The sequence below is a fragment of the Chrysemys picta genome, chromosome 20, assembly GCF_011386835.1.
Source record: "Chrysemys picta bellii isolate R12L10 chromosome 20, ASM1138683v2, whole genome shotgun sequence".
In the NCBI taxonomy this organism is placed as follows: Eukaryota; Metazoa; Chordata; order Testudines; family Emydidae; genus Chrysemys; species Chrysemys picta.
Window position 1 is genome coordinate 12129081 of NC_088810.1, and position 20347 is coordinate 12149427.

The window sequence follows — 20347 nt, forward strand, 5'->3', positions numbered from 1 at the left end:
GATGGGTCAGGTCCAGGGGGCAGTTTCTCGGCTGGACATGTTGGCTCCTGGGGGCAGGTACCGGGTTTGATGGGTCAACTTTGGGGGCCAGAGAGGGCGTGGTTACCAGCCTGAATGGGTTGGCTCTGGGGGTCGGGTGGTACCAGACTGGATGGATCAGCTTGGGGGGCAAGGAGGGGCGGGTACCAGGCTGGCTGGGTGGGATATGGGGGGCGGGGAGGGGGCAGGTACTGGGTTCAATGAATCGATGCTGGGGGACAGGGAGGGGGCGGGTACAGGGCTGAATGTGTCAGCTCTGGCGGGGGGGGCAGGGAGGGGCGGGTTGCAGGCTGGATGGGTCGGATTCGGGGGGCAGGGAGGGGCCAGGTAGCGGTCGGATCCAGGGGGTGGACCCAAGCAGTATTTGTCGGGCCCTGCCTTGTCAGGCTGGTTCCCCAATAAAAGTCTCACTGACTCTTTCCATGTGTTTTATTAATTATAAATTATTTGTCTGCGCAGTTGTAATGGGAGATTGACAGGTGTGTGTGTGGGGGGGGGGTTTACCCTGAGAACTCCCATCCCCCCTGTGGGGGAACACAGTGCCTGGGGATGGCAGGGAAACGGGGTGTTTTTAATGGTGGGGAAAAACCCAGCCCCCCCACCTGGATCGATTTGGCCCAGCTCTGATTACTGCCAGAGGCTGTGGCCAGGCCCATTTATAACATCAACATCTTGCCCCCGTGGTCTTGCAATGGGGAATTAGAATTGGTGCCCCTTGGAGGGGAGAGGTCTTGTGCCCTATTCCCTCCCCCCCGCCCCCCCCAAGCCAACCAGGCCGCTGCCCGGGGGCATGCCTGAGGTTGCACGCTCTGAAAGGAGGAAACTGCCCTTAGTATCCCCATGGGCTGTTAGCTCCCAGCCCCACCAATCTGTGGGACCCCTACCAGTCCCACCCCAGCAGGGGGGGTGGGTGGGGGTGGAGCAGAGGGCAGCAGACCTAGGCCCCCCATTGGTGGTGCGTGGGAGGGTGCTGCCATCGGGGGGATTCACGCATATGTCCACTGCCTCCCATGAGCCCCATGGTCAGGCTGCACAGGAAGTTGAGAGCTGCCATTTTTACTGGGCCTGCAACTCCAGCAGGTGGGGCCTAGCATCAGCTGCCATCTCGGTCCTTCGGTCGCCATCTTGCTTCCAGGCCTGGCTGATCCAGTGCCAACTGCGGTGGGGGAAGCCATTCAGAAATCCAACATCCACTGGCTCCTCCCTCCACTTGTCTCTGCAGGAAGCTGATTGGGCTGTTGGCCATTTTGAGCCCCTCTTGGTGGCCATTTTGTATCCACCTTGGCAGCCCCAGACTAAGCCAACCGGCCAATTTCAGGAAGTGAATGGGACCATCAGCCATTCTGAACCCACCTCAACGTCCCAGGGCTAAGCCGGACTTCTTCCCCAGCCAATTGGATTCATCACCAGGCCCAACCGAAGAAGCTGGGCAGTCGGCCATCTTGAACCCATTTTTGATGGCATTAGTGTATCCAACCTTGTGACTTCTTCCCTATCCAGTGCGAATCCATCCCCAGCTCCAAAGGAGGAAGTCAACAGGGCCGTCAACCATTTTGAACCCCCCTTGTCAGCCATTTTGAACCCATGCCCTGATTCCTACCCCCAGCCAATAGCCACTCATCCCCACCTCTAGAAGCAAAAGTCAATTGGGGAGACAGCCATTTTGAACCTCTTCCCCCAGACGATGGCCACTCATCTCCACCTCCAGCAGCACAAGTCAGCTAGCCTGTCGGCCATTTTGAGACAGTTGGCTAAGCTGAACCTCCACCAACCCCCTCCCACACCAGGGACGGCCCTGGGTGTCTGTCCCCCAATGGCTTGATGTGTGTTGGGGAGGAAGAGTCACACATGTGTCTGCATGCGCTGCTGGGCGGGCCGCCCGTAGTCCGACTGTTGCGAGAGGGAGGTGTAGGAGAAGCGGGAGCCACCCGACAACTTGCTGGCCTGGTCTGACTGTTCGTAGCCGTTCTCTGCCTTCTCATAAGCGCTGGGCTTGATGTAGCTGGTGAAGGCCCGGGTGTAGGGGGCCGTGAGGTAGCCCCCCCCGTACACCCCATCCTGCGGGTAGTGGGGCTCGTAGGCTGTGCGGGAGCTGGGTGCCCCTAGCGTATAGCGGTGGCTGTAGGGCTGCCCTGAGGGGGGGAACATGGCGGCGTGGGACCTGGCGTAGAGGGGGCGCGAGGCCGGGGCGTACTCCGAGAAACTGCCAGACAGGTGGGGCTCCTCGTGAGCATGGACCTTGTAGTAACCATTGGTGGGGTCCTGGGGGGGGGTAGAAGAGAGACATCAATGATCCAGAGGGGGGAGGGGAGATTGGGGGCTGCCCCTCAGAGGGAGGGTACTGCCCCAAGTGCGACCGACACAGCGACGCTGCCTGAGTCTGCAGAGAGCCTGTGCCCCTCGCTGTTAGGAAGAGAGGAGCTGCTGTCTGCATCCCAATGCGATGTGAATTCCCAGCCCCCTAGCCTGGGGGGACCCCCAACCCCACACCAGCAGGGCACTCAATGTGGGGCAGGAGGGGGACAGGGGAAGTATAGGGGGGCTACTGTGCCTTTAAGAGAGGGGGAGGAGACACCATGGCATTGCCTCTTGGGGGAAAGGAGGCGGGGCCTGGGTCTGGGGCGGGGCTTCCCACCTTAATGTCCTGGCTGCCCTCTTCCTCCTCCAGGATCTCGCTGTGCTCCGTGTGCGACGTGGCCGAGGACTCGCTGCTCGTGGCCTGTGAGGGTGGGGGGGGACGGGCTGAGTCTCGGGGTAGGGGGTCCAGCTTTGTCACCCACCCCACACTCCCTGCAGCCAGATCCCGGGACTTCCACCCCCCGCCCCCCATGAACCAACTGAATCTGGATGCATAGCCCAGCGTGGCATTGTGGGGCGCCGGGCTGTGGGGAGCAGGGTGAGGGGCTCAGTAGGGGGTGCTGTGCTGTGGGGAGTGGGAGGTTTGTCAGGGGGCCGTGCCATGGGGCAGGGGCACAGTGGGGGGGCACAGTGCTGTGGGGACCATGGGGCTCGGTAGGGGGCACAGGGGTGAGGGGGCTCAGTAGGGGGCGCTGTGACATGGAGACCGGGGGGCTCAGTAGGGGGCACTGTGACATGGAGACCGGGGGGCTCAGTAGGGGGTGCAGTGCCGTGGGCACTGGGGGGCTCAGTAGGGGGTGCAGTGCCGTGGGCACTGGGGGGCTCAGTAGGGGGCGCAGTGCTGTGGAGACCGGGGGGCTCAGTAGGGGGCGCTGTGCTGCAGGGGATCAGTAGCGGGCGCAGTGCCGTGGAGACCGGGGGGCTCAGTAGGGGGCACAGTGCCGTGGGCACTGGGGGGCTCAGTAGGGGGCGCCGTGCTGCGGGGGCTCAGTACAGGACACTGTGCCACACTCACCATGGGCTCCTTGACATCATCCTCTGTATCGCTGGGTCGGCTGGGGCTGCTGTCGCTCGTGGTGATCTGCACCAGGACATCTGTCTTCGAGAGCTTGGTGCCTTGTTTGGCTGCTGGACACAGATAGACACAGGGGCGTGAACCTCTCCTGGGTCCCTAGCTCCCCTATGGGCCCCACCCACCACTGGTTCGGGGGGGGGGGGGGGAATCTGTGCGCCCCATGGGTGTGGTCCCCCGTCCCACCTCTGGGGTGGGGCAGCTGGGTAACAGCTGTACATAACACTGCACGGGGATGACTCCCCTGGTGCTAAGATGCAGCCGCCTCTGCATGGGAACAGCTCGCCCGGCACTGAGATGCAGCAACTGCCACTGGAACTGGAGGAGTCACTCCATCGGTGGGTAGCAGTAGAGGGCTGTTATCCTGCACCAGCCATTGGAGGGAGAGGTTACACTTAACCAGCGAGCTGTCCAGATCCAGTCACACACATGTGTTAAAAGAAACACGCAGTGGGGTTACCACATCAGTGCAGACGTGTCTGAGACACGTTATGGCTCCAGGTGCACATGGGAATGACTTGTATGTTCATGTGTTGGGGGCCTAGGCACATGTTAAAGGGGCTGCCCACGTATGTGAGGGTATGTTTGTGTGACCTTTACATGGGACACGTTTCATGTCTGTACAGATATGTTCTCCGGAGCATCAATGTCATCACGAGACTGCTAACACCAACCCGCGTGGGTTCCTGTATCTAAACCGGCGTGTCCATGTGTGTCCTCATGTGTCCCTACCCACAGAAGCACGAGTCTGTGTGGTACCATGTCGGGGCGCGTGAGTGGATCCATGTATTAGCCCAGGCATGTTAACACATGTTAGAAGTTAGAAGTGTGTCTGCATGTGAAGGGGGAAAGGCCCATCTCAGCCTTGCAGGTGATCACGTCTGTAAGTGGGGAGGGGCAGAGCTAGCCAGTGACCTCACCTTTCCCGTGGCACCAGCGCAGGCAGCAGACAGACACGCCAACGACCAAGACCAGCAGCAGGGTGATGGCGGCCACGGCTGAGGCCCCGATTATCATGATGGGCAGGACCTCTGTGGGGGAAAGAGCAGATGAGAGCGGGTCCCTGCTGCTAAAGCACACGGACAGCTTGCCCAGTGCTGAGATGCAGCCACCTCTGGGGTGGGGCAGCTGGGGAACAACCACACATAACACCACATGGAGATAGCTTGCCTGGCACTGAGACACAGCCACCTCTGGGGAGTGGGGGCAGCAGGAGAAAAGTCGCACATAACACCTCACAGGGACAGCTCACCCAGCACTGAAATGCAGCCATCTCTGGGGCTGGGCAGCCGGGGAGCAGCCACACATAATGCCTCACAGGGACGGCTCATCCGGCATTGAAATGCAGCCACCTCTGGAGCGGGGCAGCTGGGGAACAATCGCACATAATGCCTCACGGGGACGGTTCATCCGGTGACAGCCACCTCAGGAGCGGGGCATCTGGGTAAGTTGTAGCCGGTTTGGTGTGGGAGAGTGGGGCAATTGGGTCAGGGGTTGGAGACCATGGGGCCCATCCTGTCAGCATGGGGCTAAGTGGTGCCAGGGTTGGGTGTGGGTGGGGCCAGTTGGGCTGTGGGCAAGGCTATGGGCGAGGGGCAGGGCTTACCCTGCCGGCGCAGCGTGACGGCCGCCGAGCGGGTCCCAAAGCGGTTCCAGGCCGTGCAGTTGTAAGGCAGGGCAAAGTCCTCTGGGCGCGTGGGCTGGATGAGCAGGGCCGAGAGCACTCCCCGCTCCGTCAGCGCTGTATCCACTGTGAATCGCTCCTCCGAGCCACTGTCCAGCACCCGCTCGCCCCACACCCACACCTGCCATGAGACCGGACACGGGCCCTGTCAGTGGGGGGCAGGCTGGGGGGTGGGCAGAGGACAGCAGCACTCACGATGCGGTTGGGGAGTTCAGGGGGTCAGTCAAGGGGCCAGCCCTCACAATATGGTCGGGGCAGATTGGAGGGCCGGGGGGCATCAGCACACACAATGTGTTCGGGGGCAGGTTGGGGAGCTGGGGGTGAGTTGGGGGGCAGGCAGAGGGCAGCACTCACGATGTGGTCGGGGCAGGTTGGGGAGCTGGGGTATCGGTGGGGGCAGGGGGCAGCACTCACGATGTGGTCGGGGCAGGTTGGGGAGCTGGGGGTGAGTTGGGGGGCAGGAGGGGGCAGCACTCACAATCTGGTCGGGGCATGTTGTGGGGCTGGGGTATCGGTGGGGGCAGGGGGCAACACTCACGATGTGGTCGGGGCAGGTTGTGGGGCTGAGGTGTCGGTGGGGGCAGGGGGCAGCACTCATTGCAGTCAGGGACTGTGACCAAGTGAGGGATTTTCTTGGTTTTCCAATGGTTTGCATGCAGAGGAGGTGGGACTCAGTTTCCCTGGGTGTTACTGGTTTAATGAGGTGAGGGGAGAGGGAATTGTTGTTACAGAGGACCAGCGAGGGGACTTGGGACCCCAGCCAATGGCCTGAAGGACAGATACCCCTGGTGACCTGGAGGCCCAGCTCAGGAGTCACAGCGGTTCTGGCCAGTGGGAAGACAATGGGCTGCGACGAGAGGACCCCAGTGACCTGACCAGCCAGAGGGGGCCAGAGGACAGAAGAGAGGAGGGGAGGCCACGGTGACCCTGTTTACCTGGAGAGACGACAATGGACAGAGGCAGGGCTTGGGGCCGGCGATATCAGATGCCCAGCTGGGAAGCAGGGGGGCTCGGGGCTGGAGAGAGAGAGCAGGCAGAGCCCACCTGGATGTGGGGGAGACTGGGATGTGCTGTGCTGAGGGAGGCCAGGCCTTAGGCCCTGAGAGTTTCCTGTGCTGGGTTCGGACACTCAATAAACCCTCTGATTTTACACTGGCTGAGAGTTGCTCCGGTCTAGAGAACAGGGTTGCATCATCCCCTTTGGGGGTGGAGGCCCCGGGGGTCCAGAGCGAGGGGACTCCCCGAGGGGGCCCATGGCGGAGACAGACGTGCTAAGGCTCCGAGAGGTGCGGCTCCAGGAGGTGGAGGGGCTTAACCCCCAAGAGAGGGTGGACCCCCACGAAGGGCTGTCTCACTGAAAGGGGCACCCCCCCACACGGACCACACAGGGCCAAGAGTGGGCTTGATCTGTGAGTCCGTGACAGGGACAGGTTGTGGGGCTGGGGTATCGGTGGGGGCAGGGGGCAGTACTCATTGCAGTCGGGAGCAGGTTGTGGGGCTGGGGTATCGGTGGGGGCAGGGGAGCAGCACTCAATGCAGTTGGAAGCAGGTTGGTGGGCCGGGGGAGTCAGGGGACAGCACTCACGATGCGGTCAGGGGGCGGCGTGCTCCTCACTAGACACTCCAACCGTGCCTTGTCCCCCAGCGCCGTCTGCTGGCTGGTCTCAGTGGTGATGATGGGGGGCCCTGCAATGGGAGGAGGCAGAATTAAGGGGGGCGGCACCTACTCGTACCCCTCCCCCAGCACAGAGACACCCCCCTCCTCAGACGCCTTCCCCACACACTATGAGAAGCAACCCCCATGGGGATGGGCCACCTGAGGCTCCACCCATGGAAGCCCCACCCCCAGGCAATGCCCCACCCCTGCCCTCACCGTTGACCGCCAGCGTCACCTCCTTGTCAGCCACACCGATGCGTGGTACGATGGCCTTGCACACGTAGGTGCCAGCATCCTCCTGCGTCACGGCCTTTAGATGCAGGGTGTTGCCATTGCTCAGCACCTGCAGCCACATGGAGGGGGTTAGAGCAGGGGGCCAGGACTCCTGGGTTTGATCCCTGGCCCTGGGAGGGGAGTGGGATCTAGCGGTTAGAGCAGTGGGGCTGGGGGAAAGGACTCCTGGGTTCGATCCCTGGCTCTGGGAGGGGAGTGGGGTCTAGTGGTTAGAGCAATGGGTCGCGGGCCAGGACTCCTGGGTTTGATCCCTGGCCCTGGGAGGGGAGTGGGATCTAGTGGTTAGAGCAGTGGGGCTGGGGGCCAGGACTCCTGGGTTTGATCCTTGGCTCTGGGAGGGGAGTGGGGTCTAGTGGTTAGAGCAGTGGGGCTGGGAGCCAGGACTCCTGGGTTCGCTCCCTGGCTCTGGGAGGGGAGTGGGGTCTAGTGGTTAGAGCAGTGGGGCTGGGAGCCAGGACTCCTGGGTTCGATCCCTGGCTCTGGGAGGGGAGTGGGGTCAAGCAGTTGGAGGCGGGAACCAGGACTGCAGTGGGCAGGTCACTCACCACACTGGATCCCTTCTTGGTCCAGGCCAGGGTGAGGGGCGGGTTCCCAGCCCAGGTGCAGGTGAAAGAGGCGTCGGCCCCGACATCCACGGTGAGGGGCTTGGGCTGGGAGACCAGGCGGGGCCCGACTGCAGGGAGGGGATCCAGTCACTACCTGACCTCCAACCCCCTCCTGGGTTCTCATGTTACAAGCTCAGGTATGTTCCCTCGGGCAGACTCCCATCCTCCGATGCAGACCATCCTAGTCACACTCCCCTGTCAGCATTCCCACACCCCAGCAAGAACAGTCCCAGTTCGTCACATCGGACACTGCTTGGGTGGGGCTTGTGGTGTGGGGGTGGGGTCATCCTCCCAACACTGTCAAACCCACCCCCTATGGTTCCCTGCCAATACTGTACCCCTCCCCCATGCATGCCCACCTTCAATTGTCCTCCCTCTGCTCAGTGCCCAGCCCCTGCAGCAACCACAGCCTGGCTCCCTGACTGTGCCCTTCCCCCCAACCCATCCCTCACCGTCCCATCCCATCCCCATACTCTTCCCCACTGACAGCACCCTCACAGCATCCTGCCCCCCATATCCCCATCCCTCCCCTGCAACCCCCCCACAGACAGGGATCACAGCGCTCATCCCCCCACTCACAGTGCACATCCACCAGGGTGCTGACATTGGTGCTGCCCACGGCGTTGGCCACCTCGCAGGACACAGGCTGGGTGAAGAAGGAGTGATCCACCCTGGCCTCGTAGCTGTCCCCATTGGCCTCAGCAATGACTGCGCCGCCCTTCGCCCACCTGCCCCACAGCCGGCGGGGGGGAGAGACGCAGAATTATGGGGAGCCGCGGCTGCATCAGCTGGGGGCAGTACCTCCTGTGCCCACCAGGGGGCGTGGATTCCCCTCTGCTCCCACAGGTAAGGCAGCAAGAGCCAGTGGGAGGGGGCCTGCACGTCCCCACTGCAGCCACCAGAGGGCAGTGCATCCCTGCCCCCTCCCCTGGCTGGGCCCGAGACTCTTACCGGTAGCCGGTCACCTCGGGGTTGGCAGTGGCGGTGCAGAGGAAGCTGACCTTGCCCCCCTCCGGGACAGTCTGTGGCTGGACAGAGAGGATCACGGTGGGGGGGTCTGGAGGGGGGGAAGGGGAAGACAGTCAGAGATATGCGACCAGCTCTTGGGTGGGGCTCACCTGCCCCCCGCCGAGCCCCCTGCCCTGCCCCTCACAACACAATGCACCCCACCAGGCACCCCCACCCACTGCAGCATGGCTCCCCCCGGCCCCCACAGCACAGTCCCCTCCCTGTCCTCACAGCACAGTGCACCCTGCTTGGCCCCCCCACCCCTGCAGCACAGTGCCCCCCACCTGACCCTCCCCTGCTCCCTGCAGCACAGTGCCCCCGCTGGGCCCCTTGCCCGGGCCCCCACAACATGGTGCCCCTGCCAGCTCCCCTACCCCCGCAGCACGGCGCCCCATGCCAAGACCTGGCCCTGCCTCCCACAGCGCAGCGCCCCTGCCCCCCGGGTCAGGACTCACACAGCACGTCAAGGGTGATGGAGGTCTGCTTGCCAGCAGGTGCGGCCGGGTTGGCGACGCGGCAGGTGTAGGCGCTGCCCATGTCCTGGGTGCTGGACGTGAGAAGCAGGGTGCTGATGGCCGTCGCCCGCTTCCCATCCTCCATCAGGGCCTGGGGGGCAGGAGCAGAGGTCAGGCCTCAGCCTGGGGCCCACTAGGCCCATCCCCCAATGGGTCCAGGGGGCTGGGAGGGAGAATCTCCCACCCCCCCACTGTGCCGTCCTTTCATGCCATATCCCACCTCCTCTTTAATACCCTACCCCCCCCCACTGCCCCTTTAATAGCCTGTGTCCCACCACACACCTGGGCTGCCCCTTTAATTCCCTGCACCCCACACACTTCAGGTTGCTCTTTAATAACCTGCCCCACACACATACCCTATGCCCCCCCTTTAATGCCCTACCCCTGCACCCTGGCACCTCACCTTGGCATAGAGGGCAGAGTCTTGCAGCTGCCCATTGCGGTACCAGCTGATCTCAGGGGCAGGCTTGGCACCAGACACCTGGCAGGTCAGGTTGTAGGGCACGCTGGCCTGGACCCGGACGATGGGGCCGTTCTGGATCACGGGGTCATTGGGCGGTACTGCGGGGGGCAGATGGGAGACAGGGGATCAGTGATGGGGTGGGAGTCCCCAGGGCGGTGCCCCAGATGTGGGGAGAGGGGGCTCCAGTGCTGTGAGCTTCCCCAGGGCGGTTCCCCAGCTGGGGGGGAGGGGACACTCACAGAGCACCGTGAGCTGGGCACGCTGGGAGCGCAGTGCCGCCTGCGTAGCCTGGCACTCGTACACAGCGTCGTCGCCAAGCTCAGCGGACTCGATCCTCAGGTTGTGCTGCCCGGCCGCCGGATCCCCGACGATGGAGTACCGGGACCAGCCTGCGGGAGAGAGGGACAGACTGCAGGGACTGACACAGCGCCCCCCAGGGACCACCATCTCCCCCCACTGCAGCACAGTGACCCCAGGGATCCCCAGTCCCCCTCACAGCACAGCACCCCGCAGGGACACAGGGTTCCCCTCCCCGCAGCACAGCACCTCCCCAGGAACCCCTTGTCCCCCCTCACAGCACAGCTCCCGCTGGGTACCCTCAGTCCCCTGCCCGACAGCACAGCACCCTGTGGGGTCCCCCGGTCCCTCCCCTGCAGCATAGTGCTCCCCAGGGACCCTCAGTCCCCTCCCACAACATGGCACCCTATGACCCTATGAAGTCTCCTGGTCCTTCCCCCCCACTGAACAGCGCCCCCTGGGGACCCCCAGTCCACTCCCCTGCAGCACAGTGCCCTCTGGGGACCCCCAGGCCCCTCCCCTGCAGCACGGCGGCCAGTGGGGTCCGCTGGTCCCTGCCTCCCTGCAGCACAGCCCCCCGAGGGACCCCCAGTACCCCTCAAAGCACAGCACCCCCTGCTGACCCCCCCCTGCAGCCGCATACGTACCAGGCAGGTCTCGCTCTCCGCCCAGTGCCAGGCCATCCTTGGTCCACTGCACCATGCCCTGGTAGCCCACAACCACACAGGCCAGCGTCACCGACTGCCCCGCCACGATCACCTGGTCCATGGGCTGCTGAAAGAAATACGCCCCCCAGCCTGGCGGGCGGGGGAGGGGGAGGTGTTAACCTGACAGGGGCCCAGGGATTACGGGAGGCGGGGGGAAGGGGGGACTGGGAGCCAGGACTCCTGGGTTCAATCTCATCTTGGGGAGGGGAGTTCATGAGGGAAAGCTCCCAACAGGAGAACAAGGTGGGGGGAGATTGGCTGGGGAAGGGGAGCAGCATGGGGAGCACAGGCCAGGGGGATAGGGGATCCTGTCAGCAGGGGAGGGGGGCGTGGGGAGTGCAGGCCAGAGGGGATGGGGGATCCCATCAGCAGGGGAGGGGGGCTTGGGTAGGACAGCTGGGAGGGGTGAGGGATCCGGGCAGCAGGGGAGGGGGGCTTGGGTAGCACAGCTGGGGGGGGGGGGGGGGATCCTGGCAGCAGGGGAGCACAGAAGGGGGGGATGAGGCATCCCAACAGCGAGGAGAGGGTGCGTGGGGAGCGCAGGCCAGAGGGGATGGGGGATCCCAGCAGCAGGGGAGTGGGGCGTGGGGAGCGCAGGCTGGGGGGGATGGGAGATCCCATCAGCAGGAGAGGGGGGCTTGGGTAGCACAGTTGCGGGGGATGGGGGATCCCAGCAGCAGGGGAGGGGTGTGTGGGGAGCGCAGGCCAGTGGGGATGAGGGATCCCAGCAGCAGGGGAGGGTGGCTTGGGTAGCACAGCTGGGAGGGGTGGGGGATCCGGGCAGCAGGGGAGAGGGGCTTGGGTAGCACAGCTGGGGGGGGTGGGGGATCCCGGCAGCAGGGGAGCACAGAAGGCAGGGATGAGGCATCCCAGCAGCGGGGAGAGGGGGCGTGGGGAGTGCAGGCCAGAGGAGATGGGGGATCCCGGCAGCAGGGGGGGGGGCATGGGGAGTGCAGGCCAGAGGGGATGGGGGATCCCAGCAGCAGGGGAGGGGTGTGTGGGGAGCACAGGCCAGTGGGGATGAGGGATCCAGGCAGCAGGGGAGGTGGGCATGGGGAGCACCGGAGAGGGAGCTGGAGAATCTTGGCAGCAGGGGAGGGGTTGATGTGGGGAGTGCAGGCCGGGGGGGAAGGGGCATCCAGGCAGCGGGGAAGGGGTGTAAGGGGAGGGCAGGATGGGGAGGATGGGATATCTAGCCAGCGGGGAAGGGGGCATAGGGAGCACAGAATGGAGGGGGAGAATGGGGGATCCCGGCAGCAGGGGAGGGGGTAGCTGGGATGAGGCCCCCAGTAAATCCATTTGATATTGCAAGTGAGTGAGGGACTGGTGCAGCTGGAGGGGTCTTTCTGTGGGGCCTGAAAGGGGTGAGGTAGGGTGGGGGCAGGGAGACGGAAGGGGCAGGCAGAGAGGGGTGCATGGAAGGGCAGCTGCTGTGGTTGCCAGTGGGACAGGGAATGGGACCCTGGCTTGCTGGGGGGGTCTGGTCCACCTGCACTGCCCCCCCCAGGAGTCAATAGGGGAAGGAGGGGGTTATGGGGTCTCTGCCAACCTCCCCACCCTGGGCACCTTAAGCAGGGTTGTAAGGGTGTTGTGGTGCCTATCCCCACAGAGCTGGCCCAGCCTTTCTGTGGGGCTGGCAGGCTGGTAGGAGGGGACACGGGGGGGACGTAGGGGCCAGGGCTAGGGAACAGGAGTCAGAGACCCCCGCAATGTACTCAGGGCTATATGCCCCGCACAAGGTGGGGGGAGATTGGATGGCGAAGTGCCCTCTTCCCCTGGCCCCCCCAGCTCCACCCCCCACAGACACATCCTCCCCAGGGTCCCCCCAGCCCTTCCCCAGGGACCTCTGTCCCCTAGCCCAACCCCACAGATACCCACTCCCCCAGCAACCCCCAACTGTCCACCCCATCCCACTATAGATACCAGGGCTGCCCTTAGGATTTATGGGGCCCTATGCAGTATTATTAAACTGGTGCCCCATGCCCGACTTGGGGCACAGCCACCACCCCCGCCCACAGACTCCCCAGAAGAACCACCCCCCCATTGCTTCCTACACAGCCGACGCTGTGGCAGCCCTGGGGGGAAGGGACAAGGTAGCAAAGGATACCAGCCGCCCAGCCCGCCTCACGGCGGCGGAGTCACAGTTCCCCGCCCCATACCCTGCGCAGCGCCGGCGCATTCGGCTCTGGGAATACGGCATTGCCTAAGGAGACGGCAGCGCGCGTTGGGTGTGCGGGAGCCGACCCGCTCTTACCTGCTGTCCCGGTGGTGCCCCAAATTTTCGGATACCCTCTGCAGCCGTGAATGCCCAAGGACAGCCCTGATAGATACACCCTCCCTGCACCTAATTCTGCCCCCCGATTGCCCTGCACTCTCCCCACTACCCCATTCCCCCTAGGCCTTGCCCGAGACACCCCCACCCCAGCCCCCTGGGGCAGGAACTGCTCCATTTCTGCAGAGAAGGAGCCCAGAGGCTGAAGGGTGAAAGATCCTTTTTGCACCACTGAGATTCCTCGGCTCTGATCTCCTGGCTAAACCCTTCTTAATTCCAATCCAATCACACCGCCCTTTGTCCCGATTGTTTCCAAGTTTACCCAATAAACCAGGATCTGAATAAGGGGATAATCCTCTCAGGAGGGTCAGGAGGGGCTGGGGGGAGCGAGACAGAACAAATCAGAGGGAGATGCACATATGCCAGGCTTTGTGCAGCACAGGGGATCCAGGAGTCCCAGCTCGAACCCATTACACCCCACTGCCTGGGCCAGAACCCAGGAGTCATAGAACCTCAGGGTTGGAAGGGACCTCAGGGGGTCATCTAGTCCAACCCCCTGCTCAAAGCAGGACCATTCCCCAGACAGATTTTTGCCCCAGATCGCACTAAATTCTCACCCACTCGCAATGCCCAGTGGGTGGGGGGCTGGGCGTGCGCTGGTCATCGTGGGAGGGCAGAGGGGGCTATGTATGCACACACACAGATGTGACACACACACACACACATGGAGACGCACACACACAGCTGTGACAGATGCACACACACAGGGTTCTGATACCCATACACACACTGCTCACTGACGCACACAGAGCTTTGGCTTGATACACAAACACACCTCTCTCCTCAGTAGCCAGTGACACTGACTCTGACCCCCTCTCCATCACATGCTGACTGAGACACACTCGGTGATATTGCCAGATTTACAGATCCACAAGGGATCACGCAAACCCTGACCCAGATTCACCCCTCCTGACACCCCCGCACACCCTGACACACACACACAGGCTCAGCCCCCTCCCCCTGCACGGACACAACCACGCACAGACTCACACTGGCTCTGGGGCATAGTGTCACACACACACACACACACACACACACACACACACACACACAGTCCAGGAATGACCTGGACTCACCCCCAGGCTCCCCAAGAACATTAGCACCCCATGACGCAGACCCGCAGCAACAGCTGCAGTGCGCCGCGCTGGCTGACGCTCACATCCTGACACACCCGCTCACCAGCGCTCAGCTTACTGGGCTGGTCCCGTGCCCCCACTCCCAGCCTGGGGGAGAAGATACATGGTACCCTGGGGAAGACCCCTGCTACAGCACCCCACTCTTCTCCCAGAGCAGGGGAGAGAACCCAGGAGTCCTTGCTCGCAGCCCCCCCCCGCTCTAACCACCAGACCCCACTCCCCTCCCAGAGGCAGAGATAGAACCCAGGAGTCCTCACTAGAACCCACTCTTGGCCCACAGCTGGAAATAGGGGGAATGATTCCCAGTGGTTAGAGCGAGAGGGGGACTGGGAGTCAGGACACCTGGGTTCTATCCTGGTTTGGGGACGAGAGCGTGTCTAGTGGTTAGAGCCGGGGAGAGGGGAAGGGCTGAGAGTCAGGATGCCTGGGTTCTCTTGCCATCCCTCCTTCCCCACTTGTCAGTTCTCCCATCCCCTCCACTGAGAGATACTTAGCTGCATTTCCACGCTCAACAGCAAATCTGCTTGGAAGCTGCACAGAGGCCTCCACAGGCGTGAAATCTGTGCCCATTGTGCGCCTGCCTCTGGGGAGGGGGCGCTGGAAGCCGCGCAGTTCCAACAAATAGCTTTGTGCAGAAAGTGGGGCCCTGCTGATCCCAGCCTGGCCAGGCCCTCTGCCCCCCAGTAACCCTCCCTGCACAGAAGGGCGGGACAGAATGGGGGAAAGGGCCAGCAGAAAGCACTGAGCCTCCGAGGATGGATATAGCCAGAGGCACGGTGGGTTAGCTGTTAGAGCATGGGACAGCGAGTCAGGAAACACGGACTCCACCATGTGAGCTCGGGGTGGGGGCGGGCTGGGAGCCAGGACTCCTGGGTTCTCTCCGTGGCTCTGCCTCTATACTGCTGCCCAGGTGAACTTGGACAAGTCCTGTTGCTTCTCCATGCCTCAGTTTCCCACATCTACATAAAGGGGATAATGAGAGTGACTGGCAGGAGGGCAGCCTCAGGAGGCTGTCCCATTCCCCACCCGCCTGAGCCACCCAGTGTCCCCCATTAGCCCGGGGGCCAGTATCTTGTCTCTCATGGGGCAGGGAGGGGTGGATGAGGCATGCGAGTGCAGTGGAGGGCCAGGCAGACAGAGGCCAGGCCATGGGGGGCTGTGGGGTTAATGCAGTGCCCACACAAAGCCGGTGTTGTTGTGCTGGGAGTGGCAGTGGGAGGGGGTGGGGCGGGGAGGAACATGGGGGGCCCCACCTTGGGGCAGACAGCTTGTGAGAGCGGGAGCTGCCAGGACCCACAATGGACCCCTTTGTGCTGGGGCTCATTCAGCGCCCATCCCCCCTCCTCCATCCGGCCACCCCCACGCCTGCTGCCTTGGCAGCCCAGAGCAGGGCCGGCCACTCCCCCACCCCCCTCCCGCCAGCCTGGCCCTCCTGCCCCACAGCCTGCGACCCCTCTCCACTGGCCTTCCCCCCCCACGGTCTGCACCCGCCACAGCCTGCACCCCCACCTCCACCAGCCTGCCCCCCTCACCTCCACCAGCCTGGCATCTCCACTAGCCTGGCCCCCCCATGGCCTGTGACCCCCCTAACCCCACGGCCAGCACCCCTCCACCTACGCTGGCCTGGCCCCCCTGCCTTCACTGGCCTGGCCCCCCCAGCATTGCCCCCCCCGCCCACTGGCAAAAGGGGGGCAGCAGGAGAGAGAGAGAAAGTGGTGGGGCGGAGGGTGGGATATGGGGATAGATAAATGGATGGGTGACCGTGTGTATGCGGATGGATGGATGGCCAAACAAACCCTGCACCTTCTCTCCCCTCCTCCCCACTGACCCTCCCCGCTTTCACTACGAGGGGGTGGGTGGAGACTTGCAGCTGCACAGGGCCACCCCACCGGCATGAGAAACCCCCCTCATGCCCAGCCAGGCGCCCCATGGCAGGGGTTGGGGGGCACATGCCCCACATGCCCAGCAATGAGCATAACACCCCCTGGCAGGTTTGCCAGCACCACCTGGCACCAGCTCAGCCCCCAGAAATTAGGTCACTTCCAAACAGCCAACAGATGTTAATTTTGTGTGTGTGTCTGCAAAGCCGGCCCCTCCCCCATGCCCAGAGGAAAGGCAACCCCCACACCCGAGCCAGGGATTAGAACCCAGGAGTCCTGGCTCCTAACCACCCCACTTCCCCCCCCCCCCCAAGCTGGGGAATAGATCCCAGGAATACAGGTTCCCAGTCCCCCAGCTCTAACCCACTAGACCCACCACCCAGGACTCCTGGCTCCCAGCCCCACTGCTGTAACCTACTAGACCCGACTTCTCTCCCAGAGCAGGGGATGGAACCAAGGCCTCCTGATCCTTACAGAAAGTATCACCAGAGCCTGGGTTAGTTACTGAGCTCGCATGGCCAGACCATCAGGCCCCTTGGGTTTGACATCCTGAGCAGCAGGGAAGGGGGGAGGGGCAGGTACCAGGGTCAGTGGGGTCTGATCAGGGGTGGGGGGAGATATGGGGCTGGATGGGCCCATGGAGAGCTGCTACAGAACAGTTACAGTCCCCTCTCCTGACCCCTCCCCCCAGCAGCCCTGGAACCCCCCCCCCAAGCACCTGGGGCCCCCATCCCTCCCCTGTCAGACTCTGATCTTCCTATCCCCATAACCCCATGATTTCCCCCTCAAGCACCTGGGCTCCCATCCCTCTCCTGTCAGACCCCAAACCCACTCCCCCAGTTCCCACCCAGCCCCCTGCCAGCTCCTCTGAGCCAAGTGAATGGAAAACAATGCCCCAAGGCAGACACCCCCTGCTCCATCCAGCCCCCCTCCCCCCCCGAAACTCTGCCCCAAACCTCTCAGAATTCATTAGTGTTTCCGTAAAGGGAATTCATAGCTGGGGGGCCCAGCAGCCCAACCAGGCGTGTAAGTGTGAGCTTGGCTCGGCTCCCCTGACACCTCCAGAACCCCCTCACACACACACCCTGGGGACGACTGGCACCCAGCCGTGCCTGGGCACCTCCACACCTGCCCCAGGGCAGGTCTGCTCCTTTCTCTGTCAGCGCAGGAGGAGAGGATCTGACAGACACACTGGGAAAGGGTGGGGGGAGGGGGGAAATGGAGCTGAGATTTTGCTCTCCCCCATCCCCCTCTGTATCCCTGCCAGAGTGTAGGATAGCCCACAATGCTCTGGGCCTCCAGAAGGGGAAATTGAGGCAGTTTTAGCAATGGAACCCAAGAGTCCTGGCTCCCAACCCTTCCCCTCCAACCACTGGTCCCCACTCCCCTCCCAGAGCTGGGACAGAACCCAGCAACCACCTCCTCAGGAAGTCTGTAGGGGATGATCCAGGAAATTGCAGACTCGCAGGACTCATTTGGTTCTTTCCCCGGAGCTCCCCATGAGGTGGAGGAGAGGCTGGGGGACAGCTCCCCACTGCCTGCTACCCTTCTCCCCCCATGGGGGCTGTATCACAGCACCCCACTATGGGCACTCATTGGGGCCCCTTCCCAGTAAGATCCTGAAGGGGTGGGACAGGCACTGGGGAGCAGGATAATTATCCCGCCCTGAGCTTAGTGCATTTACTCCCCCTCCCCACACAGACACATACATATCCCCCCCCACACCCAAAACACACAGCTTGGCACCATCATCCTGAGTGGCAAAGACCACTCGCTCAAGGTCAGGATGCCAGTAGCAGAGCTGGGGGAGAGAACCCAGGAGTCCGGACCCCCCAGACCCCACTTCCCCAACCCACTAGACCCCACTCCCCTCCCAGAGCCAGGGAAAGAACCCAGGAGTCCTGGCTCCCAGCCCCCCCTCCCACTATAACCCACTAGACTCCACTCCACTCCCCTCCTAGAGTCAGGGAAAGAACCCAGGAGTCCTGGCTCCCAGCCCACCACTGTAGCCAGTGGTGTGTGTGCAGAGTCCTGGAAGGAAGGCTAAGAAGACCCCTCCAATTGCTCAGCCCACTTTGGAGATAGTGGAGGATATGACCCGGGGGGACCCAACTGATCCCCACCCCACAAGCCCAGGTCCCCATCCCCCCAGCTCCTACCTATGTGGGCGAGGCAGCTCAGGGCCAGGATGCAGGGGAGCAGGACTGACATCTCTGTGCTGGGTTGGGGAGCCCTTGGGGGATCCAGCTCCCGTTCCGGTCCGCTGCTGGCACTGGGATGGGGGATCGGTAAATCCACACTGCAGCTCTGCTCTGGATTCCTCTACACCCACCAGGGGAGGGTGGTGGTCAGGACTCCTGGGTTCTATCCCAACTCAGGGAGGGAAGAGGAGGGAGGTCTAGTGGTTAGTGGGGGGGGGGCTGGGAGCCAGGACTCCTGGGTTCTATCCTGAGTTCTGGGAGGGGACTGGGGGTCTAGTGGTTGGGGGAGCTGGGAGCCAGGACTCCTGGGTTCTATCTGAGCTCTGGGAGGGGACGGGGGACTAGTAGTTGGAGGAGCTGAGAGCCAGGACTCCTGGGTTCTCTCTCGATCCCGAGAACCCACTCTGCACAGCCAGGCTGATGATGCTCTGGAGTCCTTCAGCTCTGGGGATAGCGACTCATTGAGGCCAGCAGCCGGCAGGCCCCGCCAGGGTGTGCACTGATTGGTGGAGAGGGTGCTCTCATTAATAAAAAAGATCACACACACAGAGCCTGGGTCATCTGCTGCTGAGTGGGGGGAGGGGGAGCTCCTCATCCCAGACACAGGGTCCCCCCCAGCAGCATGAGAAGGGCATTAGGGGATATGGGGTGTTGGGGGGGGTGGAGGTAGGTAAGTGTGTTACACAACACAGTGCACACATGCATGGATCAAGCCAGCTCACAAGAAGAGTAAAGGCAAGAGTGGGCACATAACACATGCACCTCCACAACCCCAGGAGGGGTGTGACCCGGTGTGTGTGTAGTGAGGGTTGTGTTTGTGCAGTGGTGTTGCTGTGCATAGAGGGATGTGTGTGTGTCTGTATGTGGGTTGCAGATGCAGTATGTGTGCACATTCTGGATGTCATTTGTGTGTCTCTGCGCTGTGCTCGTGTGTTGCAGTTGGTATGTGCGCTGTTTGTGTGTGCAGTGTCTGGTGCTGTGTGAGCACAACCGGAGCTGGTTGCTCCCCTTGCTGCCCCCCCAGCAGGGAGGCCTAAGAATAGGAACTGGGAATCCCAGGGGGCAGCCACTGCATAACAACCTGACGCAACCCCCAGCTTCCTGCCAGCTCCTCGCTAGGCACAGCCTGCTGCCCCCTCAGCTTAGCTAGATCCTCAGCCCCCAGGCCCAAACAGCTCCATCTTCCCCAGCCCCCCAGCCTGGCCTGCTCCCCCTCCTTGATTCCACCCTCTTTCTCTGGTTGCCCCTGTTCTTTCTTGGCCTTTCACAGCTGCCTACCCTCATGCCCCCTCTCTCTGCCTGAGCAGGTAGCACCAGCTGACAGAGCGCATCCCCCGGCCTATGACCCTGCCCCCTGGGGAGTCTTGCAGCCACATGAGTGGAAATGCCATGGGGCTGGGAATTCCCCCACATCTGTTCCCAATTATCTCTTGGGAGTTTGTGCAACAAGGGAAATGGGGGAAGCTGAGACCTCATGGAGTTGACTCACCCCACACAGGGAGATAGAACCCAGGCATCGGACGTCCCAGCCCCCCACCTCTAAGCACTAGACCCCAGAACTCCTGACTGCCCCCTCCCACTTTAATCACTAGTCCCCACTCCCTTCCCAGGGCCAGGGATAGGACCCAGGAGTCCTGGCTCCCAGCTCTAACCACTAAATATCACTCCCCTCCCAGAGCTGGGAAACAAACCCACTAGCCCCTACTCCCCTCCCAGAGCTGGGGATAGAACCAAGGAGTCCTGGCTCCCAGCCCACCCTGCTCTCTGTGCTAGGCCATGCTGCAGGCACATGCCTGCCCTGCCAGTCCCCGGGTGATGAGGGTGAATGGGAAGCAGATTGTGCTGGGGTGTGTGTGGAGGGGGGGAGATTTAAGGGGATTTCTGCTGGTTTGTGTTTTCTTTGCTAGACAGATTTAAGCCCCCACCTCGGTTTCGGCGTGTTTGTGCAGTGCGTATAGTTCTGTGTGTACCTGCATGTTCATGTGTGTTTCGGCATGTTTGTGCAGCGTGTGTAGCTCTGCATGTATCACGTCCTAGTGTGTGCGTTGGTGTTGCTGTATCTCTGGGGTCAGTGAGCGGGACTGTGTCTGGCTCTGGGT

The 20347-nt window shown here is 62.7% G+C and overlaps 1 protein-coding gene across 2 annotated transcripts; it reads right to left on the minus strand.

Moving 5' to 3' along the window:
- Positions 1–450: 450 nt before the first annotated feature.
- On the minus strand, positions 451–18394 carry KIRREL2 (kirre like nephrin family adhesion molecule 2). 2 transcript variants are annotated; one of them, XM_005311543.4, is made up of 15 exons: positions 18207–18394; positions 10640–10789; positions 9935–10084; positions 9636–9793; positions 9173–9323; positions 8661–8766; positions 8289–8437; positions 7650–7777; positions 7027–7153; positions 6739–6839; positions 5076–5274; positions 4390–4500; positions 3413–3525; positions 2675–2758; positions 451–2301 (listed from the first exon to the last, which is right to left on the minus strand). In XM_005311543.4, the coding sequence occupies exons 1-15, from the start codon at positions 18256–18258 to the stop codon at positions 1882–1884; spliced, it is 2199 nt and encodes a 732-aa protein (XP_005311600.2). In that variant the 5' UTR covers positions 18259–18394; the 3' UTR covers positions 451–1881. The 2 variants fall into 2 exon arrangements, with proteins under 2 accessions (XP_005311600.2, XP_065429797.1); XM_065573725.1 differs by lacking the exon at positions 2675–2758.
- Positions 18395–20347: the final 1953 nt, after the last annotated feature.

What these genes read in the sequence shown, in the direction of transcription:
- KIRREL2 (XM_005311543.4), bottom strand. Translation starts at nt 18,258, where the DNA reads ATGTCAGTCCTGCTCCCCTGCATCCTGGCCCTGAGCTGCCTCGCCCAC. An exon ending in CCCGAGGTGACCGGCTACCG is followed by an intron (nt 8,438 to 8,660) that starts GTAAGAGTCTCG and finishes GCTGTGGGGCAG; the next exon opens with GTGGGCGAAGGGCGGCGCAG. An exon ending in CCAAGAAGGGATCCAGTGTG is followed by an intron (nt 7,154 to 7,649) that starts GTGAGTGACCTG and finishes ATGTGGCTGCAG; the next exon opens with GTGCTGAGCAATGGCAACAC.